Source organism: Hypanus sabinus, chromosome 8, assembly GCF_030144855.1.
Source record: "Hypanus sabinus isolate sHypSab1 chromosome 8, sHypSab1.hap1, whole genome shotgun sequence".
NCBI lineage: Eukaryota > Metazoa > Chordata > Chondrichthyes > Myliobatiformes > Dasyatidae > Hypanus > Hypanus sabinus.
This window is the reverse complement of record NC_082713.1, coordinates 112175400-112201268: the sequence shown is the minus strand read 5'-3', so window position 1 is coordinate 112201268 and position 25869 is coordinate 112175400. Positions and strand designations below refer to the sequence as shown.

At 41.6% G+C, this 25869-nt stretch overlaps 1 protein-coding gene across 3 annotated transcripts in view; it reads right to left on the bottom strand.

The window, feature by feature from the left end:
• ttc41 (tetratricopeptide repeat domain 41) overlaps positions 1 to 25869 on the bottom strand; it is a 77206-nt gene that overhangs the window by 37994 nt on the left and 13343 nt on the right. Inside the window, exons 3-7 of one of the 3 annotated variants that reach the window (XM_059977625.1) lie at positions 24710 to 25798; positions 11537 to 11741; positions 10398 to 10612; positions 3873 to 4036; positions 1781 to 2249 (exon numbers count right to left, since the gene is read on the bottom strand). In XM_059977625.1, coding sequence (XP_059833608.1) covers positions 1781 to 2249; positions 3873 to 4036; positions 10398 to 10612; positions 11537 to 11741; positions 24710 to 25484 — 1828 coding nt within the window. In that variant the 5' untranslated portion in view covers positions 25485 to 25798. The remainder of the gene's footprint in view (positions 1 to 1780; positions 2250 to 3872; positions 4037 to 10397; positions 10613 to 11536; positions 11742 to 24709; positions 25799 to 25869) is intronic. The other 2 variants (XM_059977623.1, XM_059977624.1) reach the window with 2 other exon arrangements.

The following is a 25869-nucleotide window of genomic DNA, read 5'->3' as shown; positions in this document are numbered from 1 at the left end:
GGTCAATTTTAGCAATTTAAAAACTCATTCCCAGTTTAAACTTGGACGTGTTGGCAGTTTCCTGGTTGGTTCAACGTACAGGTTATCAGTTATCAGTTATCTTTCTGATAGCCACTGCCATTTTCCACTAGGTACTACTTTCTCTTTTTAGCTTGATGGTACTTCTGTTTTTGTCTGGTGGTAGTCCTGGCTTGGACTTCTCCACTTCCCATAGAATCAGATTGACTGGCTGGAGATGCTCATAGGGAAAACTTTGGGCTGACATTCTTGGGAAAAAAATCCACCCTATTTCATGTCTGTTCAATAATCTGACCAATAGCTACCAAAAGCAAGTGGAAAATCCTTACCACTGTTCCTGCTGTTATGAATGTACCACAGCTCTGAGGGGCCGAAGGGTGCGGGGTAGCCCCCTCCTTTGTGAGAATCGCAAGATCTCTATTGATTTGGGTCTGGAGACCCAGGAAATGAGAGAGAGACGTGCGCAATGTCTTGACCCCTCCGGCGATATAAAGCTACGGGAAACGGCCATTGTCTCTTGGAGACGGACTTGTGTATTACAATACTGTGCTACGTGGAAGCCCTCAGGCAAAGTGGGCTGGTTGAGGGAGGGATTGCATCACCCCCAACCTTATTGACATCTGAGACCCTGTGAGTCAGGATAAAAGAGGGTCTGTGGGAACAGCCCCTTCAGACTCACCAGAAGAAACACTAGCGATCCTGTAATAGCGGAAGCCGATAGGAGGAGGCCACATGCATTCGGTTCCATTTGCCCCGGAACCGGTGGCTTTTACCATGGAAGAACGGCTTTTAGCTAACAACGGGGAAACCAACTCCCAAAGACTCTCAAAGGATTGGCCTCATAAAAGGACTGGGCAAGTTTAACCCGTCTTTCTCTCAAACCAAAACGCTGCAGCTTGAACGAACTCACAGTGACTTTTATATTTTCATTATCCCCTAGACAACGATAGAGCTACTTCTTATTGATTATTATACCTGCGCTTTTAGATTTAGTATTTACGACGTATGTCATCTGTATGTTTGCATTGATATTATTTTGTGTATTTTTATCAATAAATACTGTTAAAAATAGTACCATCAGACTTCAACGGACCTTTCTATCTTTGCTGGTAAGTGACCCAGTTACGGGGTATATAGCACTGCTCAGATCTGAACTTGACTTTCAGGGTAACCCATAAAACAAAATAGATTTTCCAGGAAGCTGACTGGATTAGAGAGCATATCCTGTGAGGGAAGGTTGAGCGGGCTAGGGTTTTTCTCTTTGGAACAAGTGAGGATGAGAGATGATTTGATAGAGGTGTACAAGAGGCATAGATAGAGTGGACAGCCAGTGGACAATAAGAGAGGCCATAATTTTAAGGTGATTGGAGGAAAGTATGGTGGGAATGTCAGAGGTAGGGTTTTTTTACACAGAGAGCAGTAAATGCATGGAACACACCGCTGGGGGTACCTTAGGAACATTTAAGAAACACTTAGGTACATGAATAAAAAAAAACCTGAGAGCTATGTGGGAGGAAAGCATTAGATTGACTAGGTTAAAAGGTCAACATGAGCATTGTGAGCTGAAAGGCCTGTACTGTGCTATACTGTTTTGTGTTCTATGTTCTAGATCAAAGGCATATACTTAGTGTAAAATAACATATCACAGCTTCATAACACTAACTCTGGGCATTATGGCATTAGTTTTCCAAATGGTATTTATTTATTTTGCAGAGTTTTATTATTGTACAGAATCCATAAAATACAAAATACAGAATCTAACCTGAGCTGGACGAATTAGGTAAATTGGAAGGAGAGGTGTTTTTTCCACTGCACGTTGTTACAGTATTAGAAGTCCAACCATAGTCTTCAATCCATCGCCTTAGCACAGCTGTCCACAGCTCCTGAATAGTCTGACATTCAAGATATTCATCTAGGCATTCAGTTTCATTTCTAAATGGTCCACATACTCGGAGTTCATTAGCCAAAATAACCAATACTAGTGGAAAGGAACACAGTTTTCTACTCATAATGTTTTGGATTTGACTCTCACTTACTTCTTTGTGGGGCCTAGCAAGATGTTTCTGCAAGATACAGACTTTTGCTTTATAGTCAGGAGTACTGGAAATATGCACCACCTTTACATCTGGATGTTTTTTCAGTGAGACATAGGAAATGTTGGAAGAGACTGTTGTCACAATAAGTCTACACTCAGCTGGGAGAAGTTGTGGAATCCATGAAAATTCCTTTACCTGTAGAGACAACAGCCACATAAAATACTGAAACTGGTGTTGTTATGTTTATTTTTACACATGTGTAAGTTATGTATAATTTATATGAATTTATGTTAACATGTTTGTTCTCATCTTGCAATGTATATGTTGCTGCTGCAAGATGCTAGTTTTCATGGTATTTATGACCTGTTTGTGCATAACAATAAACTTGATCTTGATTAACAACAACCTTTTACAAAATATGTAACACAATGCTGTTTTACTAACTTTTCACAAATCTTTTAAAAATATATATTTTTTATAAATCAGCAAAACACAAAACATTGAGGCAGGGAGCTATGCCAGTTTTGAGCGAAGATTCAATATTCAAATGTATCAGTATTCAAAGCAATGTGAGTATGGAAACCAGTAATCTTTTTCACACAGTCTGCACTGTAGGTCTAGCCTCTGCAATCTTCCATTACAATGGGGCAGAACGAGGAACTGACTCTTGGAGTAGTATATGGTGACATATATGTACTTTGATAATAAATTTACTTCAAAATTTGATTAGTAATGGAAGAGACTGACAATATCAGGAGATTATGTTGATTAAGTAGGAAAAAGGATGGGTTTTGTTGGCATTTCAGGTCCACAAAATTTTGTGATGGGGAGACAAAGTTGGGGAGAGGTTATCAATCTGAGTTGCTGACTCTGTTTCTCTCTCTGTGGATGTTTCCTGTCCTATTGAATGCTTCCTGCATTTGCTGGTTTCATTTCAGTCTTGGAGTAGCTGTAGTTTTATGCTTTTTAGTTTCAAGTCTGTTCTTGTATAAGGCTGTCAACCTGTAGAGTAATTTTATTTTCCTCTCTGCAAGTTAAGACATAGAAGCAGAATTTGGCCCATTTACTTTCCCTCTCTATCCTATTATCTTTCCTTCTCCCCATAATCTGCCTAACCTCCTGGGCTTTTCCACCATTTTCTTTATTAGACCGTAAGATACAGGAGCAGAATTAGACTATTCAGCCCATCGAGTCTACTCTGCCACTGATCAGGAAATGATCAACTTCAGCCTTAAATATACGCACAGACTTGGCTCCACCACAGTCTGTGGCAAAGCATTCCACAGATTTACTACTCCCTGGCTAAAATTCCTCCTCACCTCTGTTCTAAAGAGAACAGGTTTCAGCTTTCCTGCAGCTGCTGTGTTCTGCACCTCAGAGTTCCAGCACTGTCTTTCTTTCTTTCTCCACTTTATCTCCCTCTACTTATACCTCCTCAAGGGTATTAACTCCCATAAACAAGCCTTCACAAGACATCTACCTCGTCCAGGTTCTCTTACTCTTCACTCTAGCACAGATTTTCACCTTGTTGTTCCCAGCCACCACTTCCCTACTGTCCCCCTTCTCTGCAACCTAAAACATGCCTTTTAAATTTTTTTCTTATCAGTGGAAATTGTAGCTCTGTGTCTCTCTCTCCACAGATGCTGTTGCTCCTGCTGAGCATTTCCATTCTAATTTCATTTTTTTTATTTAGGCTGTAAAATACCAAACTCATGCATTCTTAGAGAACTTTGAAATATTATGAATTGTTGGATTTAGTTTTCATATTTATAAACACCTCTTTATTTTGGATTTTATCATTAATGATTATCGTTATACCTGCTGTGCTGTCAGCCCACGGGTCCCACTTAGTCTGTCAGCCCCATCTATCACCAGCACACATGGCTTCAAACCAATTGAAGCCACAAAAGCTTCGCGGATCATTTGGAACAAACACGTATCCGTAGGATTCTCACTGAAAGCACTGGGGTGATCTTCAGCTCCTGAAATCCAATTATAAAAATGTTTCATATTCATTATCTCTGCATAAAAGAAACTTACCCCTGTGCTGTAGGCTTGCTATGTTTCTATATTTATATTATGCATCACCTCATGTTAACATATAAATGAGCTGACATCAGATATTGTTCATAATCGGAAAAAAATGCACTCCCTGTCTTTCTAATCCTCACCTGATTTTAACTCAAAGAACTAGTATTGTGAGATTGAAGTAGACTTTGATTTGCTCTCTTTTTCCACTTAGTTAATTTAATATCCATATATATATATTTTTTGTCATTTATAGGTTTTTTATGTATTGCATTGCACTGTTGCTACAAAACAAACACATTTAAAACATATGTCAGTGATATTAAACCTAATTCTGACAGTGACCTCTGTAAGAGGCCTAGTATATTTTAATATTGACTCCAATCTATAGCCAATTGGAAAACTATCACTACTGGAGGGCAAGGGTCAAAGTTATAATGTTAACTGGGGTGACAGGTTATTGTCAGAGACGCACAAGTTAAGTGTTATGAATGTGACGCAACTCTGAGGGGCCGAAGAGTACAAAGTCACCCCCTCCTTTTTGAGAATCGCAAGATCACTATTAATTCGCGTCTGAGACCCAGGAAATGAGAGAGAGACACACGGAATACACAAGGTTTGGAATGTGTCCTGGCCTCAGCGGAACGGAACCACTGATAACGGCCATTGTCTTTTGGAGAAGGAATTGTGTATTGAGTACTGTACTATTCATTGAAGCCCCTCAGGGGACAACCAGAGTGGTCTGGTTGAGAGACTGCATCATCCCAACCTGATTGACATCTGAGACCCTGTGAGTAAGGATAAAAGAGGGTCTGGGGAACAACCCCTTTAGACGCACCAGGAGAAACGCTGGAAATCTAGTGACAGCGTTTATAGCAAAAGCCGGTGGGGGCTTGTGTGCATCCTCCCTTGCCAGGGTGGCGGGCTCATCACGGAAGAACGGTTTAGCTAAAGGAGAGGCCACAAGTGAACGGCCACACCAACGGGACTCCTGACGGATCGAAATCATAAAAGCCAGCAAGTTTTTCTCCAAATCTCTCTCTCCAACCATTGCAACCCAGCGGTCCCCAAAGGCTGCATGAACTGAACGAACTTTATATTTACATCGGACAATTCATTATCCCCTAGACAATGATAGAGCTTATTTCTTATTATTATTATTATACTCGCACTTTTAGATTTAGTATTGACGACGTATATTATCTGTATATTTGCATTGATATTATTTTTGTGTATTTTTACTAATAAATACTGTTAAAAATAGTATCATCAGACTTCAACTGACGTCTCCATCTTTGCTGGTAAGTGACCCAGTTATGGGGTTCGTAACATAAGCAAAATGTATCTAAGGATTAGCTAAGGATTGTTGGTTCTCAACATGCACTCCTGCATTTCGAGAGTGAAGTCAATACACCACATCAGTTCTGAAACAAGAGTTGGATTCCCTTAATAACAAATGAAAATTTCAGACCTGTGTCCTATGCATATCAAAACGTTGAACAGTATATTACTACCTTGACTTTGTGTTCATTGCAGATCTGAGATAAGACGTGACTGAAATTTATCAATGTAGGTTTCCACTGTCAACTAAAAGAAATGCAATGTCTACAGGATAAGATTGCTACAATTACCACTTCCGGTAATGTAGAAATCACTTCCTTTTTGAGTACATTTGCAATATCATTGTTAAGTGAATAACCCATGCAATTCTTTGTTCACAGTGATCATTAATAAATGTTATCATCTATTTTGGGGATCTTGTAAATACGTTCCCTATTTACAAGTACACTCAGTGGCTAATTTATTAGGTTCACAAGTGCACCTGCTCATTAATGCAAGTATCAACCAATGGCGGCATGCTCGGTTCTTCTACAAGTGGCTTCTACAAGACAAACCAAAGATGCTATTTTTATAAATATATTTTTTATGATCACAAGACCCCACTAGGCATTAAGAACTTAAAGATCTGCAGGTCTACCCCATCAGCAAGTTATACGTTTGCGGACAAACTGAAGGATCTGGACTTGCTGCTGCCTGTGTCAGGGAGGCATTGGAGGAGTTGACGCATGAAAACAGTGCGCAGCCTAACAGCATGTCTTAATCACTTTTCTTGTGATCGCAAGACCCTGTTGGACAAGGTTAATGTAGAATGCTGCAAGTCCAAATCATTGACTTATTGACGGACAGCAGGGGCAGATGGCACTGGAGCTGCATGGCCTCAGTCACAGGGAGAACTAGGCCTCAAACCGTGGTGTCATCTGTTTACAGCCACCCAGGAGAGAGACGTCTTGGTCAGTACACTCAACTGGAGTGCTGAGGACAGTATGGCACTCTATCTTATTTATCCCTTTCGTAATTCTATGCTTCTATAAGATCTCCTTTTATTCTTCTGAATTCCAGTGAGAAGAGTCCCAGACAACTCAATCTCTCCTCATAGTCTAACCCCCTCATCTCTGGAATTAACCTGGTGAACATTCTTTGCACCACCTCCAAAGCCAGTATATCCTTCCTGATGCACCATCAAGAACTCTCGGAGACTGGAAGTGAATGATAGGCTTTTATTAACAACAAAAGGAAGCACGACATCTCGAAGACTGAGGGAGGAGCAGTGCCCCAATCGCCTTTATACAGGGGTCTGTGGGAGGAGCCACAGGAGCAGTCAGCAGTGGGGCGTGTCCAAACAGGTATACATAGTTTACCACACTCACACCTCCTTTGTTTTAAAATAGAGTCCCGCGGGGCGAAGTTTCTTACAGGTCAAGTCTATCAGGCAGTTGAGTCTGTCACTGCGATCTACGTAGCACTGGTGGTGATTGCACCGGTGCCGGTGTTGTGCTGGCTCCGGCCTGACTTGAGGGGCCAGCCTGTTAGGCATCAGCAAACCCCTCATGCGTGTGCATGGCACCCTGTATGGATGTCATGAGGAGTCTGTGTAGGGCTTGGTGTGCGTGGTGTCTTGAGGGTATATACATCGGTGGGTACAGGGATCACAGTCACCGTGGAGTGTTCGGGGTAGGGGTCTGGTGCTCCTGCGGGCACCATGTCACGGATGGAGACCGTGTCCTCCCACCCATCAGGTAAGACCACGTAGGCATACTGTGGGTTCGCATGAAGTGGGTGAACCCTCTCGACCATCAGAGAGTATTTATTGCTCCTCACATGTTTTCAGAGCAGTACTGGCCCTCACCCAAGCCGGTAGGGTGGTCCCAGTGGCAGACTTCCTAGGGAAAGAAAAGAGTCGCTCATGAGGGGTGGCATTGGTGGACGTACATAACGGAGCGGATGGAGAAGAGTGCCTCAGGGAGGACCTCCTACCAGCGAGAGACCGGCAATCCCTTTGACCTAAGGGCTAAGAGTGTGGCCTTCCACACCGTGGCATTCTCCCTCTCCACTTGTCCATTCCCCTGGGGATTATAGCTTGTGGTCCTACTAGTAGCAATACCCCTAGCCAGCAGGTATTGGCGCAGCTCGTCGCTCATAAACAAGGACCCTCTGTCACTGTGGACGTAGCAGGGATATCCGAACAAAGAGAAGAGCTGGCGCAGGGCTTTTATGACGGACATGGCAGTGGTATCGGGGCAGGGGATGGCAAAGGGGAACCACGAGTACTCATCAATTATTTTAAGAAAGTACACATTGTGGTCAGTGGAGGGAAGGGGGCCCTTAAAGTCGACACTCAGTCGCTCAAAGGGGCAGGTGGCCTTGATAAGTTGTGCCTTTTCAGGACGGTAGAAGTGCGGTTTGTACTCAGCGCAGACTTGGCAGTCCCTGGTCATCGTCCTGATTTCCTCAAGGGAATTTTTCATGAAATGAAAAAGCCAGGTGACCCCCCCCCCCCCCGGATGGCAAAGATCTGCATGGAGAGCGTATAGCCAGTCGAGCTGCTCGCTGGCACATGTTCCCCAGGATAGGGTATCAGGGGGCTCATTGAGCCTTCCAGGCCAGTACAGGATGTCATAGTTGTAGGTAGAGAGTTGGATTCTCTACCTCAAAATTTTATCATTTTTGATTTTGCCCTGCTGTTGGTTGCTAAACATGAACGCAACTGAGCGCTGGTGGTTAGCAAGCTACCCAGCCGGTATATAAGGTATTGTTCCTCCAACACCTTATATACCGGCTGTGTAGCATCCAACCTGATGCATGAACATTGACTTTCTAACTTCCATTAATGCCCCTCCTCCCCTTCTTACCCCATACCTAACATATTTAGTTGTTTGTTTTTTTTTTCTCTCTCTCTGTCCATCATCCTGCCTGTTCTCCATCTCCCTCCGGTGCTCCCCCCTCCCCCTTTCTTTCTCCCGAGGCCTCCCGTCCGTGATCCTTTCCTTTCTCCAGCTCTGTATCACTTTCACCAATCACGTTTCCAGCTCTTAGCTTCATCCTACCCCCTCTGGTCTTCTCCTATCATTTCACATTTCCCCCGCCCCCCACTACTTTCAAATCTCTTAGTATCTCTCCTTTCAGTTAGTCCTGAGGAACGGTCTCGGCCCAAAACATCAACAGTGCTTCTCCCTATAGATGCTGCCTGGCCTGCTGTGTTCCACCAGCATTTTGAGTGTGTTGTTTGAATTTCCAGCATCTGCAGATTTCCCTGTGTTTGAAGATCAAGATCAAGTCGCTTTTATTGTTATTTTAACCATAACTGCTGGTACAGTACACAGTAAAAACGAAACAATGTTCCTCCAGGACCATGGTGCTACATGAAACAACACAAAACTACACCAGACTACGTTAAACAACACAAAACTACATTGGACTTCAGACCTACACGGGACTACATAAAGTGCACAAAACAGTGCAAGACAGTACAATAATTAATTAACAAGACAAGTAGGCATAGTAGAGGACAAATTACAATATAATAATAAATGATGTAACTGTAAATGTAAACAATGTAAACAGCCTTCATCAACTTTGCCTCCATCTTCCACCCTGCTTTCAAATTTACCTGGTCCATTTCTGGCATTTCCCTCCCCTTCCTCAATCTATCTGTCTCTATATCTATTATAAACCCACTGACTCTCACAGCCACCTGGACTATATTTCTTCCCACTCTGTTACTTGTAAAAATGCTATCCCCTTCTCTGAATTCATCTGCCTCTGCTGCATCTGCTCTCAGAAAGAGGCTTCTCATTCTAGAACTAAGGAGATGTTCTCCTTTTTCAAAGAAAGGCTTTTCCCTTCCTCCACCATCAATGCCGCCCTCAACCGTATCTCTTCCATTTCACGCACATCTGCCCTCACCACCCCACCAGGGTTAGGGGTCCTCTTGTCCTCACCTACCTCCCTCCCAGCCTCCGTAACCTACCATCTCCAACTGGATCCCACCTCCAAACACATCTTCCCCTCCCCCGACTTTCTGCTTTCACAGGGATCGCTCCCTACGTGGTTCCCATGTCCAGCCATCCCTCCCCACTGATCTCCCTCCTGGCACTTTTCCTTGCAAGTGGAACAAGTACTACACCTCCTCTAGCACTACCATTCAGGGCTCCAGACAGACCTTCCAGGTGAGGCGATACTTCACCTGTGAGTCAGTTGGTGTTACCTATTGTATCCAGTGTTCCCTGTGTGGCCTCCTGTATATTGGTGAGACTCCACGTAGATTAAGAGACTGCTTCACCAAACACCTACACTCCATCCGCCAGAAAAAGCAGGTTCTCCCAGTGGCCACCTATCTTAATTCCACTTCGCATTCCCATTCCGTCACGTCAGTCCAAGTCCTCCTCTACTGTCTGAATGAGGCTACACTCAGGTTGGAGGAGCAACACCTTATATTCCATCTGGGTAGCTTCCAAACTAATGGAATGAATATCAATAATGCACCCCCTTCTCCTTCACCATTCCCCAGTCCTATTTCCCTCTCCTTATCTCCTTACCTGCCCATCACCTCCTTCTGGTGCTCCTACCCCTTCTCCTTCTTTCATGACCTTCTGTCCTCTCCTATCAGACTCCCCCTTCTCCAGCCCTGTATCTCTTTCACCAATCAACTTCCCAACTCTTTAATTCACCCCTCTTCCCCTCTCCCAGTTTCACCTATTACCTTGTGTTTTTCCTCCTCTCCACCCACCTTCGTACTCTGACACCTCATCTTTTTTCCCAGTCCTGATGAAGGGTCTCAGCCCGAAACATCAACTGTACTTTTTTCCATAGATTCTGCCTGGCCTGCTGAGTTCCTCCAGCATTTTGTGTGTGTTGCTTAGAAGCAGTAGAAGATAGATAGGGAGAATGAACTAATATTGAATAACTCAACTTTGCAAACGCTAGCAAAGAATAAATCTGAACAATATTTGCTGATTTTAAAAAAGATATAATTACCACAATACTCAAAACGTAGTTTTAAGATACAGCGCCTCATGAAGGACATGATGTCATAACTGGCTGAACTGCAGCCGACATAGTGAGATAGTACCAGGATACTGGGATTTTTCATCCGAAAGTATTTCAGCCAGTTGCAGATTATAGCTGTCTTGCCACAGCCTGTCTCTCCATAGAGTAATAGGAGAGATTTACAATTCACTGTAACATTTGCCCTGCAAGTCAAACAGAAGAAACACGAAAACACGACCAATGAATGTTTTGATAACCATCTCACATTACACTATAAGTGTTAACTCTGGCAAATTTATTAATTCAGGGAAAATGGTATAACCTTCCCTCAATGTAGTATTTTAATACAATGGTAATTAAACAAATTATAGTTAATTCGTTTCTAATAAATTAAATTGTTGTAATTAGATTTCTTAGTCCTTTTTCATGTAAAAGTCATAATTTTTAATATTTTGATCAAATCAAAGATAAATTAGAATTAGAATTATAAAAAGTAATTCTCTTTCCCTATAATATGTGAATTCCTAAATCTAGAATTGACCTTGACATGTTGAAAGATGAAGAGTTAACATTTAAATTAAGGGAACTTTTGCACCCCCACCATAACATCTTTAAATTTTGTCTTTTGTCATCACTTCATGGTTGCAGCAATGGACTGCAAGAAATCATTTTCTGTTTAAACACAAGAGATCCTGCAGATGCTGGAAATCCAGGAAACACACACAAATACTGGAGGAACTCAACAGGTCAGGCAGTATCTGTGTAGAGGGATAAACAGTCAACATTTTGGGCCAAGAACCTTCATCAAAACTCAAGACCTGCTGAGTTCTTCCAGCATTTTATATGCGTTCATCTTGTATTTAAAAATACTAAGCTTAACAACACCTAGACTTGCAGTATTGTACAGTGTTCATTATGACAGTCTAGAGTTATGTTTTGTAAAAACCAACTGATTACAAGAAGGGAGAAAACAAACAGGGAGAATATATATATATTTAGATGCTTTTAAATATACAACAGAACAGAAAAACAAGAACTTTTCAGTAACTTAATGTGATGTGGACTTGCAATGTTGCTTAGAAATCTAAGGACAAACTTCAAGCCCTTGTCTTTTTTATTTACTACACCTTGGCTCCGTGGAACTTGAGTTACAGCAATATTTGAAGTGAGTTAACTTGCTGTTTTCTTCAATTTCATCATCTTTTGGGGGAATAAATGCAAATGCATCCAGAATTCCAAAAATCCTCTGTGTTTCTGCATTTTCCACAAATACCTTGCAATACCTTTGTGCAAATGCTTCATGATAAGAAAGTTCAAGGTAACTTTCGTGATCTGAAAGAGAGAACATCTTTGGTTAGGTCAGTGCTATCCAGCTCATTAACAGTAGTCCACAGTCCTTTCTGTTAAAGTTATGACATGCAGTAAAATATTTTAACATTATCAATGACAGAAATTCTTTGTCACATAAAAATATGCTCAAATGACATGGAGTGTTCATGCCAGTTTATCCTATACATGTCATGCAAAGATTCAAATATGTAACGAACACTAACAATATTCTGCCCATTTGAACTAGCTAGTAATGAATTTCATAATTCACATCTATCATTTGAAACTGATTCAGGTTATGAATCTATTTCGCAAAGGGATGCTAACCACCAACTTAAACCACTGTTCAAAGTCAAAGAAAACATATTATCAAAGTGCACATATGTTGCTATGTACTACCTTGACATACATTTTCTTGCGGGTATATACAGGAAAATTAAAAAAAAATACAATACAGTTTACAAAAAGCCATACATAAACAGAGACCGACAAACAACCAATGCGCACTAAACAAATTGTGCAAATAAAAAAATACGGAGAACATGAATTGTAGAGTCCTTGAAAGTGCGTCAATAGGTTGTACAATCAGTTCAGAGCTGAGGTGAGTAAGGTTATCAATATTGGATCAGGAGCTTGATGGCTGTAGGATAATAACTTCCTGAACCTGGTGGTGTGGGACCTAACGACCTCCTGTATCTCCTGCCCAATATTACATGTTGAGTACCCCTTATCCAAAATGCTTAGGCCAGAAGTGTTTTCGATTTCAGATCTTTTCAGATTTTAGAATATATAATGACATAGCTTGGAATCGCCATAATTTTCGACTCCAAATTTATGTGCTACCAGTTAGCAGTCTTTGTCTTACACTCGTTCATTACATATATGTACTTAACAGTAAAAATTATTACATACCATTAATATAATGAAAATGTAATGTATGCAGGGTAACAAACACAGCACAGCAGCAGCAGCAGGAGAATACCTTGATCAACTGTTGAACAACAGCAAACAACGGCAGGCTTTCAGTCTCTAACTACGAAGCCATGTTTTGATTAAAAGGTTACATTACAGTGTATCTGTATTTTACATTTTTTAGGTTTTATGTAAGGTATATAAACAATCTGCATAGTAGATTTTCATCAGCAACAATATTGGTAAACTCATCAATGAATTTCTCTGGAACACACACTTGTCGTAAAGAAAGGTTTCAGCCCGAAACATCAGCTGTTCACTTTTTTACATAGATGCTGCCTGACCTGCTGAGTTCCTCCAGCACTTTATGTGTGTTGCCTTGGATTTCCAGCATCTGCATATTTTCTCATATTAATTAATTTTTGATCAGCAGGTGCTTTAAAAATTTAATGCTGTGTCTTTTCTTAAATTTCTGCAACCAGCCTGCTGAATATTCACAATTACCTTCAATTTTCAGTTCATCATGATAGATCTTTGCTTATTTCTTGATCAGCATACTGTTAAGCGGCGTAAGTTCACTCTGACGCTAATGAATCCACTCTTTCAAAACACCTTCGAGATCTTCATTTTTCACTTTAAACAGTGGTTTTCTATTTTTCTGTTCATTACATATGTGAGGTCACTTCTTAGAACTGTCCGTGGTGCGCAGAGACCTGCGCGTTGCTTGGGAACCTTCTCAGCACCTTGTGGAATTTTCCATTTGTGACTTCAAGTCAGCAATCAAAAAATTTCAGATTTTGGAGGTTTTCGGGTTTTGGATTTTTGGATAATGATGCTCAAACTGTAGTAGCAAAGAGATAGAGTAGCATGGCCCGGATGGGGAGGGTCTTGATGATGAATGCTGCTTTCTTGTGGCAGTGCTCCTTGTAAATGTGAGAGCTTTACTTGTGATGACTGGGCTGTATCCACACTTTCTATGGCCTTTTCTGTTGGAAATTATTGTATAGTCGGGGAGCACTGCAGAAATAGATAGTAGAATATGCTCAGGAAATGGAACCATTTCTCATTGAAGGTGACTGCAACATCCCAGATGAATAACAGACATCCAGAAAGAGAGGTCACAAGATCAAAAATGAAGACCTAATGAGAGGTTACGGACAAGGAGGAAAATTGGAGGATCTGGTCTCAATTTCATAGACGTTTAGTGATCTCACAAGTGTAATCATGCTTAGTGTAAGCAACAAAGCAAATCTACCATCAAATACACTGATACACTGATCCATGCACTCCATACTCATTCAACTAACAGTCCTTAACAATAACGTGGCCAACATGCACTCATGTTTTTTCCTGTAACTGCAATTCCCTCAGTCCACCCTTGCATCTTAAAAGCATTTCTTGCTACCCATCCATGTCAGGCACTTGATACAGTTTATAACTCATTAACAGTCTCTTATATGCAACCTGTGCCTGCAGGAGCTGATTGGAAAAGAACACAACAAAATTGAGGAGAGAGTGTCAGCAAGCACAAGCTCAGTCGTTATAGAGTTGGTAGCTAGCAAAAGGAGCAACGGATATCATTTGAAAACCATAGTATGCTCAGATATATTTGTATCTGTCATATATCATCGCCACTTATCCCACACACTCTCCTATCCTAAAAAGAAGTAAAATAAGCCCCTGTTATCTACTGTCTCCATTGAACATGACTAAACCATTATGCCTTTCTCATCTGACCACACATGGGCCAAGAAGTGGCAAGGTGCAGCATGGTAGTGTAACAGCGCATCGCTTATAACAGCGGCTCAATTCCCACCATTGCTTGTAAGGAGTTTGTACATTCTCCCCATAACTATGTGGGTTTCCTCTGGGTGTTTCCATTTCATCTCACATTCCAAAAACATAGGGTTCGTGAATTGTGGCAGCTGAAACATGCAGGATATCCAGTATTGCTGATTCGATTTAACAGAAACGACACATTCACTGTATGTTTCATTGTATATGTGACAAATAAAGCTAATCTTTAAAGGAGCTTACAGAAAAGATTAATTTGGCATAAACTATTTGGGCCAAAAGGCCTGTTTTTGTATTGTAGTGTTCTATGACTCTAAGAATAAGAAGACACATGGCACCTCAATCTAAAGTTATATTCACCAGCTTAGATCCCCAAATATAGCAGACCAAGTTTAGAGTTGAGATTTTTAATTAGGTTGGTGGAAATGGTTAAGACACAAGTCAGCACCCCAGAGGTCTAGGTCACAGGCTAGCACCAGCAATTTCACTGAAGGACTACTTTGTGGAAGTAAATTGATGAAGACTGTAAAGCACACGCATTATGGTGCTTACAGCATTGTCTGGTTTCTGTAAGATCATGTGGGTGATGCTGATTTCAACTGCAAACTTACTCATGGCTTTGCATGGAGCCTGGAGACATGCATTACAGAAGTGGTCAGCTCCACATGCAACTCTTGCACAACATACAGGACAGAAGCCACACAATGGGTGCTGCAGTAAGGACTCTTAATGTTGTTTTTTTAAAGATATACAGATTAGCTTTATTCATCACATTGCATGCAGTAAAATGTGTGCTGAGGGCAGCCCACAAGTGTCACTGTGCTCCTGACACCAACATAGCATGCCCACAACTCACCAACCCTAACATGTATGCCTTTGGAATGTGGAAGGAATCCAGAGCAGCTGAAGTTCATTGGGAGAATGTACAAACTCCTTACAGTGATGGGAATTGAACCTCTATCACTGGCAGTGGAAAGTTGTACACTAGCCACTACGCTACCATGCCACCCCATCCAGACATCCATGCTGGGTTTGTTTATATGCAAACTCAGATTTAGTGGTATCATTTTTCAGCACTTGGATAGTTCAGCCTCTCTAGAGGAGACAGCACAAATCTGTTGTCCTCTCAACCTTGTCTATCCACCACTCATACTTCAGATTGCTGCCCATAAACCAGTTAACCCAGTTCGCAGAAGCTCATGCCAAGATGGTCCAGGCTGAAGAGAGGCCATTGAGGCCAAAAGCTCTTGACCTTGATCTATGACAAGTGCCCAACAATCCATTAGTGTGTTACAATCATTGGGGAAACTGTCTTGGAGTAATGGGGTATCAAATGCACTAAAAAGGGGTATCAAGTAAAACATACAACAATGATTATTGTACAATTGCATGGTTTTGATTTTCATGAGAGGCATAAAAATGTGCATAATTCTGGCCTACATGAATTCCACAGAAGTGACAATAAATAAGTATCAGATCAGAGGGTGATGTGAATGTGGAACGAGCTACCAGCAGAAGTGATAAATATGGGTTTGATTTGAACATTTAACAGAAGTACATGGGTAGGATGGATATGGGATTTATGGAGAGGTTAAGGTTAATGGGACTAGGAAGAATAATAATTCATCATTGACTAGATGGGCCAAAGGGACTATTTCTATGCTATAGTACTCTACGACTCTTAAGGGAAGATATTTCACCATTGTGTCTGATGGAGCATCCATGGAGGGAAATGGAGAATTAACCTCGACCAAGATCTGGACCATGTCAGCTGTCCATTTCCCACCATAGATGCTGCCTGACCCACTGAGCTCATACGGCGCCATTGTCAGTTACTCCAGATTTCCGACATCTGCAGTTTCTCTTGTGTCTCCAACTTATTTGACATTGTATTCTTTTGTTTGGTTTACATTTGTGGATGAGACCATCACTACAGTCTCAGGACTGATTCCACATCCCTATTTGACTTTGTGGATGGAGAGGACCCACCTCTTGAAAGACTCATCAAAAATGTCATCTTTACTGTCTTATTCCTGCTCACCTCCTCCTGTTGCTGCTGCCAGGGCAGTGCTTTCCCTATGATAAGATTGTGAATAAGTCAGCAGACAACAATGGAGAAACAGATCATTTGTAGACAGTCTGGTCAGGTGCATCAAGTACCATCTCTATATTGGAACTTTTGATCTTGTGGATGCAACTATAATTCCATTTTCCAGCACATCCAGGATCCAGAACCAGAACAAGAAGCCTTTAATATAGCAAACATCTTGAAATTGAATTTTGTGTGATAATCTTTTCCATGATGTTTGACAGAGCTATGGAAGGTTCCCAGTTGTACAGCATTAACTAGCTTATTAAAGCAGCTCGGTAGCAATGTGGTAGCACAATGGTTTTACAGTGCGAGCGATTATCAATTTGGTTAGATTTCTTAAGGGATTTGTATGGTCTCCCCATGTTTACATCAATTTCTCCAGGTGGTCCAGTTTCCTCTCACATTCCAAGGATGTATGACTCAAGGTTAGCACGTTGTAGGCATGCTATGTTTGCACTGGAAGCATGGCGACGCTTGCAGGTTGCCCCAGCACAATCGTTGGATTGTGTGGGTTATTGATGTAACACGACGCATTTCACTGTACGTTTCAATGTACATGTGACAAATAAAGCTAATATTTAATCTTTAGAATGGCTCTTCAGAATAGATGAAGGATCCCTGGTTGCAAAACAGAGCCCAAAGTACACCACAAATTCACATGGGAAGTTCGTAGATTAAAAAACATAACCATTCTCACAATGGTGATCTCTGCTCACAGAGGAGTGAGCATCTATGACTCTATGTATGTATGTCAGCTGCAAACTTTTACATGGCAGTAGGAAATGCCAATTCATGCAATGATTCAGATGATAAGAAATTGGAGGCTATGTTGATCTTCACCTCGACTGATTGATGGATTGGACACTGATTGCATGGCTGTAGAACGTGACAGATCTCTCCAGCATGGCTTTTTAAAATTCTGATCTCCAAACGCATTGATGGTTATATAGTTGAAGGCAGGTGCTTTGCTTTGTGGCTTCTTAAAGGAGACAAATCTCAAGGTTGCATGTAGTACACATACTTCGATAACAAATGTATTTTAACTTTCCTCAAAAGACTTTTTGGAAGGTAGGCTACTTAGATCCTCCTCCTTCACTTCCTCTATAAAAATGAGCTTCAACCCCTTTGGGACTTCTGATAATGCATCTATTATATTGTTAACAATCTGAAACATAATCTCAAGAATGCTCAGGATACTCCTACACTTTTCACGTACGAATGTTCTGCATGACTGACTCCAATAACCTCTTCTCTCATTGTTTAGCCATCAAAACATCAAATAGTACAGTACTGTGTAGAAGTTTGAGGCACATATATATAGCTAGGGTGTCTAAGACTTTTGCACAGTACTGTAATTGTTAACATGGGGTGGAGAGCGAGTTTTCGTATCTGACGGGAGCAAAGGATGTTGGAAATGTCAAGGGTGAAGGGATATGGGACAGGAGGCAGAGAAGGAGTGCCAGCAGTGGGTGGGGGGGGGGGGGTACATGTGCAGACACACCCAGCCCTGAAGGTCATTTGATCACAAACACTTGGTTTATTGACCATTACAGAATGTCTCTCTGGTACTTCCCACTCCCTCCCCTCTCCCTCCTTTTTCCTAATCACGATTCCCCTCTCCCTGCTCCCTTCCCACTCTCAGTCCACAAAAGAGACCCATATCAGAATCAGGTTTATCATCACTCACATATGTCATGAAACTTGCTTGTTTGTTTTGTGGCAGCAGTATAGTGCAATACATAAAATTACTACAGTACTGTGCTAAGGTCTTAGACACCCTAGCTATATATATGACCACGGCTTTTGACAGTATTGTAATCATTCTTGATATTTGGAATTAATTCCCTATTTACAGCTCACACTGTGTTTATTGCATATATGTAAATCACTTTCACAGGAGAGGACATAAACATGTGATGCATAACAACTAAATTACTCCTGCATACTTTAAGACTTTGCGCAAAATGTTCACATAGCAGCCCATTTTACACAAAATGTGGTCAAACTATTGATTATCTACCTATCGATACTACATCACTGTTCATCTTTCACCCTATTCATTTATTTATTGTAACTTGGAGTAATGTCTATGTCTTGCACTGTATTGTTGCTGCAAAACAACACATTTTACAACATACATCAGTGGTAATAAACATAATATTGATTTTATAATTTATAGTTCAGCCTCGTAATTCTTTAGAAGTAATGTTAGGGTTATGGTTACGGTCAATATTTTTTTACATCTTCTTTGGTCTCCATGTTACACAGATAACCAAAATCTCCCTAAAAGGTTCAGAGTAGCCAGTTGACCAAATTATTTGATTATGTTCATGTTGATTTTGTAATGCAATGTTTTGCAGCTATATACTGATCTGATTCAACACACTGCAATTCTGTTCCTGTTACTTTTGTAGTCAGTGTTTACTTCCCTTCATAGAAGCTGCCTGACCTGCTGAGTTTCTCCAGCATTTTGTGTGTTTTGCCAGAAATAATTACTCTCCGTTCACCCCAACAGTTCCCTTAACGATTTGAAATTTTGATTTGAAATTTTCAATCAAATCATCCTTCAACTTTCCAAATTCCTGTAATGTAACCATAGTTTCTGCAATCTCTGTAATTAAACTCTTTGCCTACGGTACATCTATGTGCACTCTCTTCCCAGTCTTTATAATGCATGGCATCTAGAACTGTTCCGAGTTCTCCAAATGTAGTTTAATTTGGATTTTGAATAGATGTAGCTAATATCATTATAATGAGATGAAGTTTATTTTCTGAGGTTTCAGTCTGCTGGGAATAATACTTATGACAGCATTCTCACAAATATAAAAATTAACGAGCCATACAAAATACAGGCCTTCTAGCCCACCACTTCCATACCAACCTTTTTGCCCATCTACACTAATCCGACTTGCCCACATTAGATCTACATAGAAAATAGGTGCAAGAGTAGGCCATTCGGCCCTTCGAGCCTGCACCGCCATTCAGTATGATCATGGCTGATCATCCAACTCAGAACCCTGTACCTGCCTTCTCTCCATACACCCTGATCCCTTTAGCCACAAGGGCCACATCTAACTCCCTCTTAAATATAGCCAATGAACTGGCCTCAACTGTTTCCCGAGGCAGAGAATTCCACAGATTCACCACTCTGCCTGAAGAAGTTTCTCCTCATCTCGGTCCTAAAAGGCTTCCCCTTTATCCTTAAACTGTGACCCCTCATTCTGGACTTCCCCAACATCGGGAACAATTTTCCTACATCTAGCCTGTCCAATCCCTTTAGAATTTTATACGTTTCAATAAGATCCCCCCTCAGTCTTCTAAAGTCCAGTGAGTATAAGCCCAAATCCAGTCTTTCTTCATATGAAAGTCCTGCCATCCCAGGAATCAATCTGGTGAACCTTCTTTGTACTCCCTCTATGGCGAGAATGTCTTTCCTCAGATTAGGGGACCAAAACTGCACACAATACTCCAGGTGTGGTCTCACCAAGGCCTTGTACAACTGCAGTAGAACCTCCCTGCTCCTGTACTCGAATCCTCTTGCTATGAATGCCAACATACCATTTGCCTTTTTCACCGCCTGCTGTACCTGCATGCCCACTTTCAATGACTGGTGTACAATGACACCCAGGTCTCATTGCACCTCCCCTTTTCCTAATCGGCCACCGTTCAGATAATAATCTGTTTTCTTGTTCGTGCCACCAAAGTGGATAACCTCACACTTATCCACATTAAATTACATCTGCCATGAATTTGCCCACTCACCTAACCTATCCAAGTCACCCTGCATCCTCTTAGCATCCTCCTCACAGCTAACACTGCCGCCCAGCTTCGTGTCATCCGCAAACTTGGAGATGCTGCATTTAATTCCCTCATCTAAATCATTAATATATATTGTAAACAACTGGGGTCCCAGTGCTGAGCCTTGCGGTACCCCACTGGTCACTGCATGCCATTCTGAAAAGGTCCCGTTTATTCCCACTCTTTGCTTCCTGTCTGCCAACCAATTCTCTATCCACATCAATACCATACCCCCAATACCGTGTGCTTTAAGTTTGCACACTAATTTCCTGTGTGGGACCTTGTCAAAAGCCTTTTGAAAATCCAAGTATACCACATCCACTGGTTCTCCCCTATCCACTCTACTAGTTACATCGTCAAAAAATTCTATAAGATTTGCCAGACATGATTTTCTTTTCACAAATCCATGCTGACTTTGTTCGATAATTTCACCGCTTTCCAAACATGCTGTTATCACATAACTGACTCTAGCATTTTCCCCACCACCGATGTCAGGCTAACCGGTCTATAATTCTCCGATTTCTCTCTCTCTCCTTTTTTAAAAAGTGGGGTTACATTAGCCACCCTCCAATCCTCAGGAACTAATCCAAGGAGTTTTGAAAAATTATCACTAATGCATCCACTATTTCTTGGGCTACTTCCTTAAGCACTCTGGGATGCATTTGTGGTCACCAACCTTTTTAAGCCCAAGATCCCCTACCTCGGCCTTAATGAAAGGCAAGATCAGCCCCAGATTGATTAGTTACATGCATGTGCACCGGGGCAGAAAAGACTGGAAGTAAAACCCCGCAACCTGGAAGTAGAAATAATATATAAACACCAGGGGTACCCACCCATTTTTTGCACCATGGACCAGTTTAACATTGACAATATTCTTGCAGAACAGCCGACAGTGGGGTGTGGGGGGGGGGGTGTTAAACATGACGGAATACAGTGATACTTGAAGGGGGTTCCTTATGTCCAGTCTATTCCGCAATTTAGTTTTCGCAGCTCTCAGCCCTTAAGCTTCTGTCCCGCTTGCTCACATTTTCTCCGCTGAAAAAACTCAACGCGGCTGTCTTTGAGAGCAGGGTGCTTGGATTCAAGGTCCTGAAGCAGTTTTGAGGGCTTCATTGCCTCATTAGACAGCCTCCTGATCCAAACTGCAGCTTCCCGCTCCCCCGCCACCAGACACCTTGGCCAGGTGCGGCTGGTCGTGGGTGGGGTGAGAGGACAAGGTCAGAGCCGGAGGTCCCCGTTCTAGGGCCACGGCGGTCCCAGTCCGGAGAGAGCAACCAACCGGGCGATGAGTGCAACAGGACGCACGCCCCCCCTCCCCCCGTAGGATCCATCGGCCGAAAAATAGTTTGTTTCAGTAGATCGCAGCAAAGTAGCTTCTCTGCTACTTACGAAACCCTGAGCCCGAATTAGATAGTCTGCGAATATTTTAACACCGGGTTCCCCATGAACATTCAGTGTGCTGTAAGGTGTGTCCATCTGTCGGCGCTCCAGGCCAGTAGTGATGGCACTTCCTGCTGGCCGCTCAAGACGGCCGGTGATCCCAGCCGTGAGGGTGTCACTGCGTTTAGGCGACTGATGACCTTACGTGTATTCAAGTTCAACAGTCGGCGTGACAGGGAATGAGGAAAGGTACAGCTGACTCATATTGTTTCCTCGCGGCCCAGTGGCTGGGGACCACTGAATTACACTGTGCAGCGCGGGGGAGCTACACACATGCGCACTGGGCAGAAAGAACGGAACTAAAACCCCGTAACCCGGAAGCAATCTCTCAACAGTATTTGTGTATTTATTTTTCTTTTTTTTTCAGGATCTACCGGGAAAGTCTCAAAGATCGACCAGTCGATCATAATCGACAGGTTGGCGACCACTATTCTACTTCCTTTGTTGCCTACTTAAGTGCCTGTCCAAATGTCTCTGAAGCATAGTGATTGTATCTAGTTCCACCAACTCCACATTCCCCTCAACTTCCTTTGATCCATAGGAAACAAGCCCAGCCTTTCCAAGCTTTCCCCAAAAACTAAAGTCCTCCAATATAGACAACATCTTGCCAAATCTCCTCCACACTCTCAATGCAATCACATCTTTCCTATAGTGTGGCAACCAGAACAATATTCCAAGGACAGTCTAACTAGTGTTTGGCAAAATTGCAACATAACATCTCAAATTTTATATATTCTAAATCCTGACTTATGAAGGTAAGCAAGAAGTATAAACCACATCTCAATCACTTAAGTAATTAATAACACTAGTTTATAAAGAACTGCAATGGAAGAATTTTCTGAAGAAGGGGGCCACCATGAAGTCAGAATGTAAATTACACTCTATTTTCCATTAAAACACTACCTTACTATACATTAGTGGAGATGTGTTATGAGACACATTTTATGACGAACATAACATCAATTACTGGGATATAAATGCATTTTATTACAGCTTGCTTCCTTCTTTCACTTACATAATTATGACCTGATAAAGAGTAATTAACCAAACAACTGTAAACTTTCCCACATCCAATTGTAAACAATTAGAGAAGGTTGGCACATGTTGTTAACACATATCTAACACATTGTTTTATCTCATCCTTGTTGGCACAGACATGTTGTGCCACATGACCAATTCCTTACATCTAGATAATTATTTTCCATTTTGTTACATAAGCCATCCTGTTTATGAAGGCATATTTTATCATTGAAATAGAGCAAATAGTATGAACCTATTTTTAAGCATCGGCCAAGTGTGTATGAGTCTGGAATTCATTGGCTTAAAAGGATGCTAGAGGCAGAAACCCTTGTCACATAAAAAAATATATACAATGCATTTAAAGAATGGCTCAATGGATAAAGAATCAAATGCAACACACACAAAATGCTGGAGGAACAGCAGGTGAGGCAGCATCCACGGAAGCAAAGTTGATGTTTCGGGCTGAGACTCTTCTGCAGGTCTGCAAAAGAAGGAGGAAGATGCCAGAATAAAAAGGTGGGGGGGGTGGAGGAAGAAGGATAGCTAGAAGGAGACAGGTGAAGCCACATGGTCGGGATAGGTCAAGGCCTGGAAATAAAGGAATCTAAAAAAGAAAAAGGAGAAAGGGAAGGAGGAAAGGCACTGGGGAGGTGATAGGATGGTGAGAAGAGGTAAGAGGCCAGGGTGGATAATAGAAGAAGAGGAATGGGGGAGGGAACATTTTTTTACCGGAAGGAGAAATCAATATTCATGCCTTGAGGTTGAAGGTTACCCAGACAGAATACAAGATGTTACTCCTCTATCCTGAGTGCGGCCTCATCATGTCGCAAGTGGAGGGCATGGAATAATATGTCAGAACATAAATAGGAATCATAATTAAAATGTTAGGCCATTGGGAAGTTCTGATTTTAGCGAATAGAGCAGAGGTGCTTGACAAAGCAGTCTCCCAATTTACAGCGGCTCTCACCAAGGTTTCCTTTTCAGGGTTCTTTTGAAGACCCTGACCTGGAGTTACACTCTGACTTTGGTTCTTTGTGGGAATGGGACCCGCTGTCAGGGCCTCACGACCGGCCACTTTTTGATATCTCAAGGACGCGGCCTGGAAGACTAGCAGGGTGCCAGATTTTCCTAGCTATGGAGACAAGCTGATTCTAGGTTGGTGCTGCTGACTGAGACATCGTGGGAGAACACGGAACATTGGGAGAAGTGGGTTAGCTGCCGTGGGTTGTGTGTCCGGAGTTCTGCGCCTTGGAGCTGACTCTCTGGATGTAGAACTTGGAAAAAGTGATGCAACAGACTTTGAACATCATAAATCAACCAGTTGTTTGTTATCTCTCCCCTCTCACTGTGAAACGGAGACACCTCTTTATCCCTTATTAGGAAGAGAGAGAGAGCCTGTGGTATGTCAAATTACTGGGTGAACGAGTAATTTGTGGGGTACTGCAAGTTTGTGTCTTTATTGATGCATAGCTACACAGTTAAGTGCTCGGTGGAGGGCGCTGGGGGAGGCTTTGGGATTCTAACATTTAACTGTCATTCATTCTTTGGGGCACTCCTCTGTTTTCGTGGATGTTTGCGAAGAAAAAGAATTTCAGAAAGTATATTGTTTACATTTCTCTGACATTAAATGTACTTATTGAAACCAATGTACAGGAGGCTGCATTGAGAGCACCAGATACAATAGACAACCCCAGTAGATTCTCAAGGGAAGTGATGCCTCACCTGGAAGGACAGTCATTAAAATGTAGACATGGAGCTTATTAATTTTATTACCCCTGAGTGTTAATTGAAGTATGATTTCCATTCCTTATAGTTTAGAAATGGCTCCACTACCACCAGAAAGAAGTTATAATAACAACTAAGGAGAGAACCGTACGTAAGACTCTTACAAAAAAAAAACATGAGATACACTTACCTGTATTCAAAGGAACTAAATCCATGGGATACAACTTATCAATGGCACCTCTCCAGTCCTTCAAGACTGCTTCTCCCAATTCTTCAATTCTCCTAAAAAATTTGACGGGTAATCCTTTACTGATTATTTTTTCCTTCAACTCCCATACTTTCCTTTCCTCATAATAATCTCTGCTTTTATAGGTATGGTCCACCTTCCATCTTTCATACTGAGGGACACTCAGGAGTAGGTCATCAAGATACTGAGGATCTCGGATGTAAAAGAAGCTGAACTGAGAGTCATTTAAAAATGCTGCCTCGATTATCTCAAGCTCCATCAGACTGCATGTTCGGTAATTTTCAACCAATATCCAAGGATAACCATTTTTTGCTGCGATGTACAAATTTCTTTCAAGCTTGGATAAACCTGCCACATCTGATCCTCCCACTGAAAAGCTTGTTGTGCAATATTCACCATATCTTTCACCTAACAAGCATATGAGGGAAGGTGAGTGTTTGGTGATATAGTCTAGTGTTATCTTTAGCTGGAGGGAATCAGTGTTTAGATCATGATGTCCCTCATGCAGAGTCTGTTGTACATCTACTACTTTAAAGCAGCTTCTTCTGGTTTTACAGAGTTCACTTAAAATTGGAAATACATTCTTTTCCAAATAGTTCCTTTCTTTTTGAAAATCTTCCAGTGTTGAACAGAGAAGTACCTCAATGGGTGGTCTGTAGATACATTCAGGGTTTTGTGTAAGATATTCATTTCTCTCTCTCTCATAGCTCCTCACCATGTTTAAATATTCATTCACATTAAGTATTGCTGAAAATTTTAAAAATATTTCCAAAGTTTGGTTTACATGAGTAGCACAGCTTTCATCTCTTTCTTTACGTCAACATCCTAGCATTGATTTTACCCCAAAAATTGTATAAACTTCAGATGAAATTAAGTAAGTTATTGATGTATGTATATCTTTCCACAAACTTGCTGCACGACTTCATCACTGCAAAAATGCGATAGTCCTATGAAGAAGTTCAACACCCTTTTTCACATTGGAATTCCACACTGCTGATGACTTCAGCCTCTGCTCTACTGCTAAAAAAGAAACTTTAAAAAATCAGTGTAAACATGTAGCTGCAATATTTCTAACTTGTTTATAAGTATTTAATTAATACACA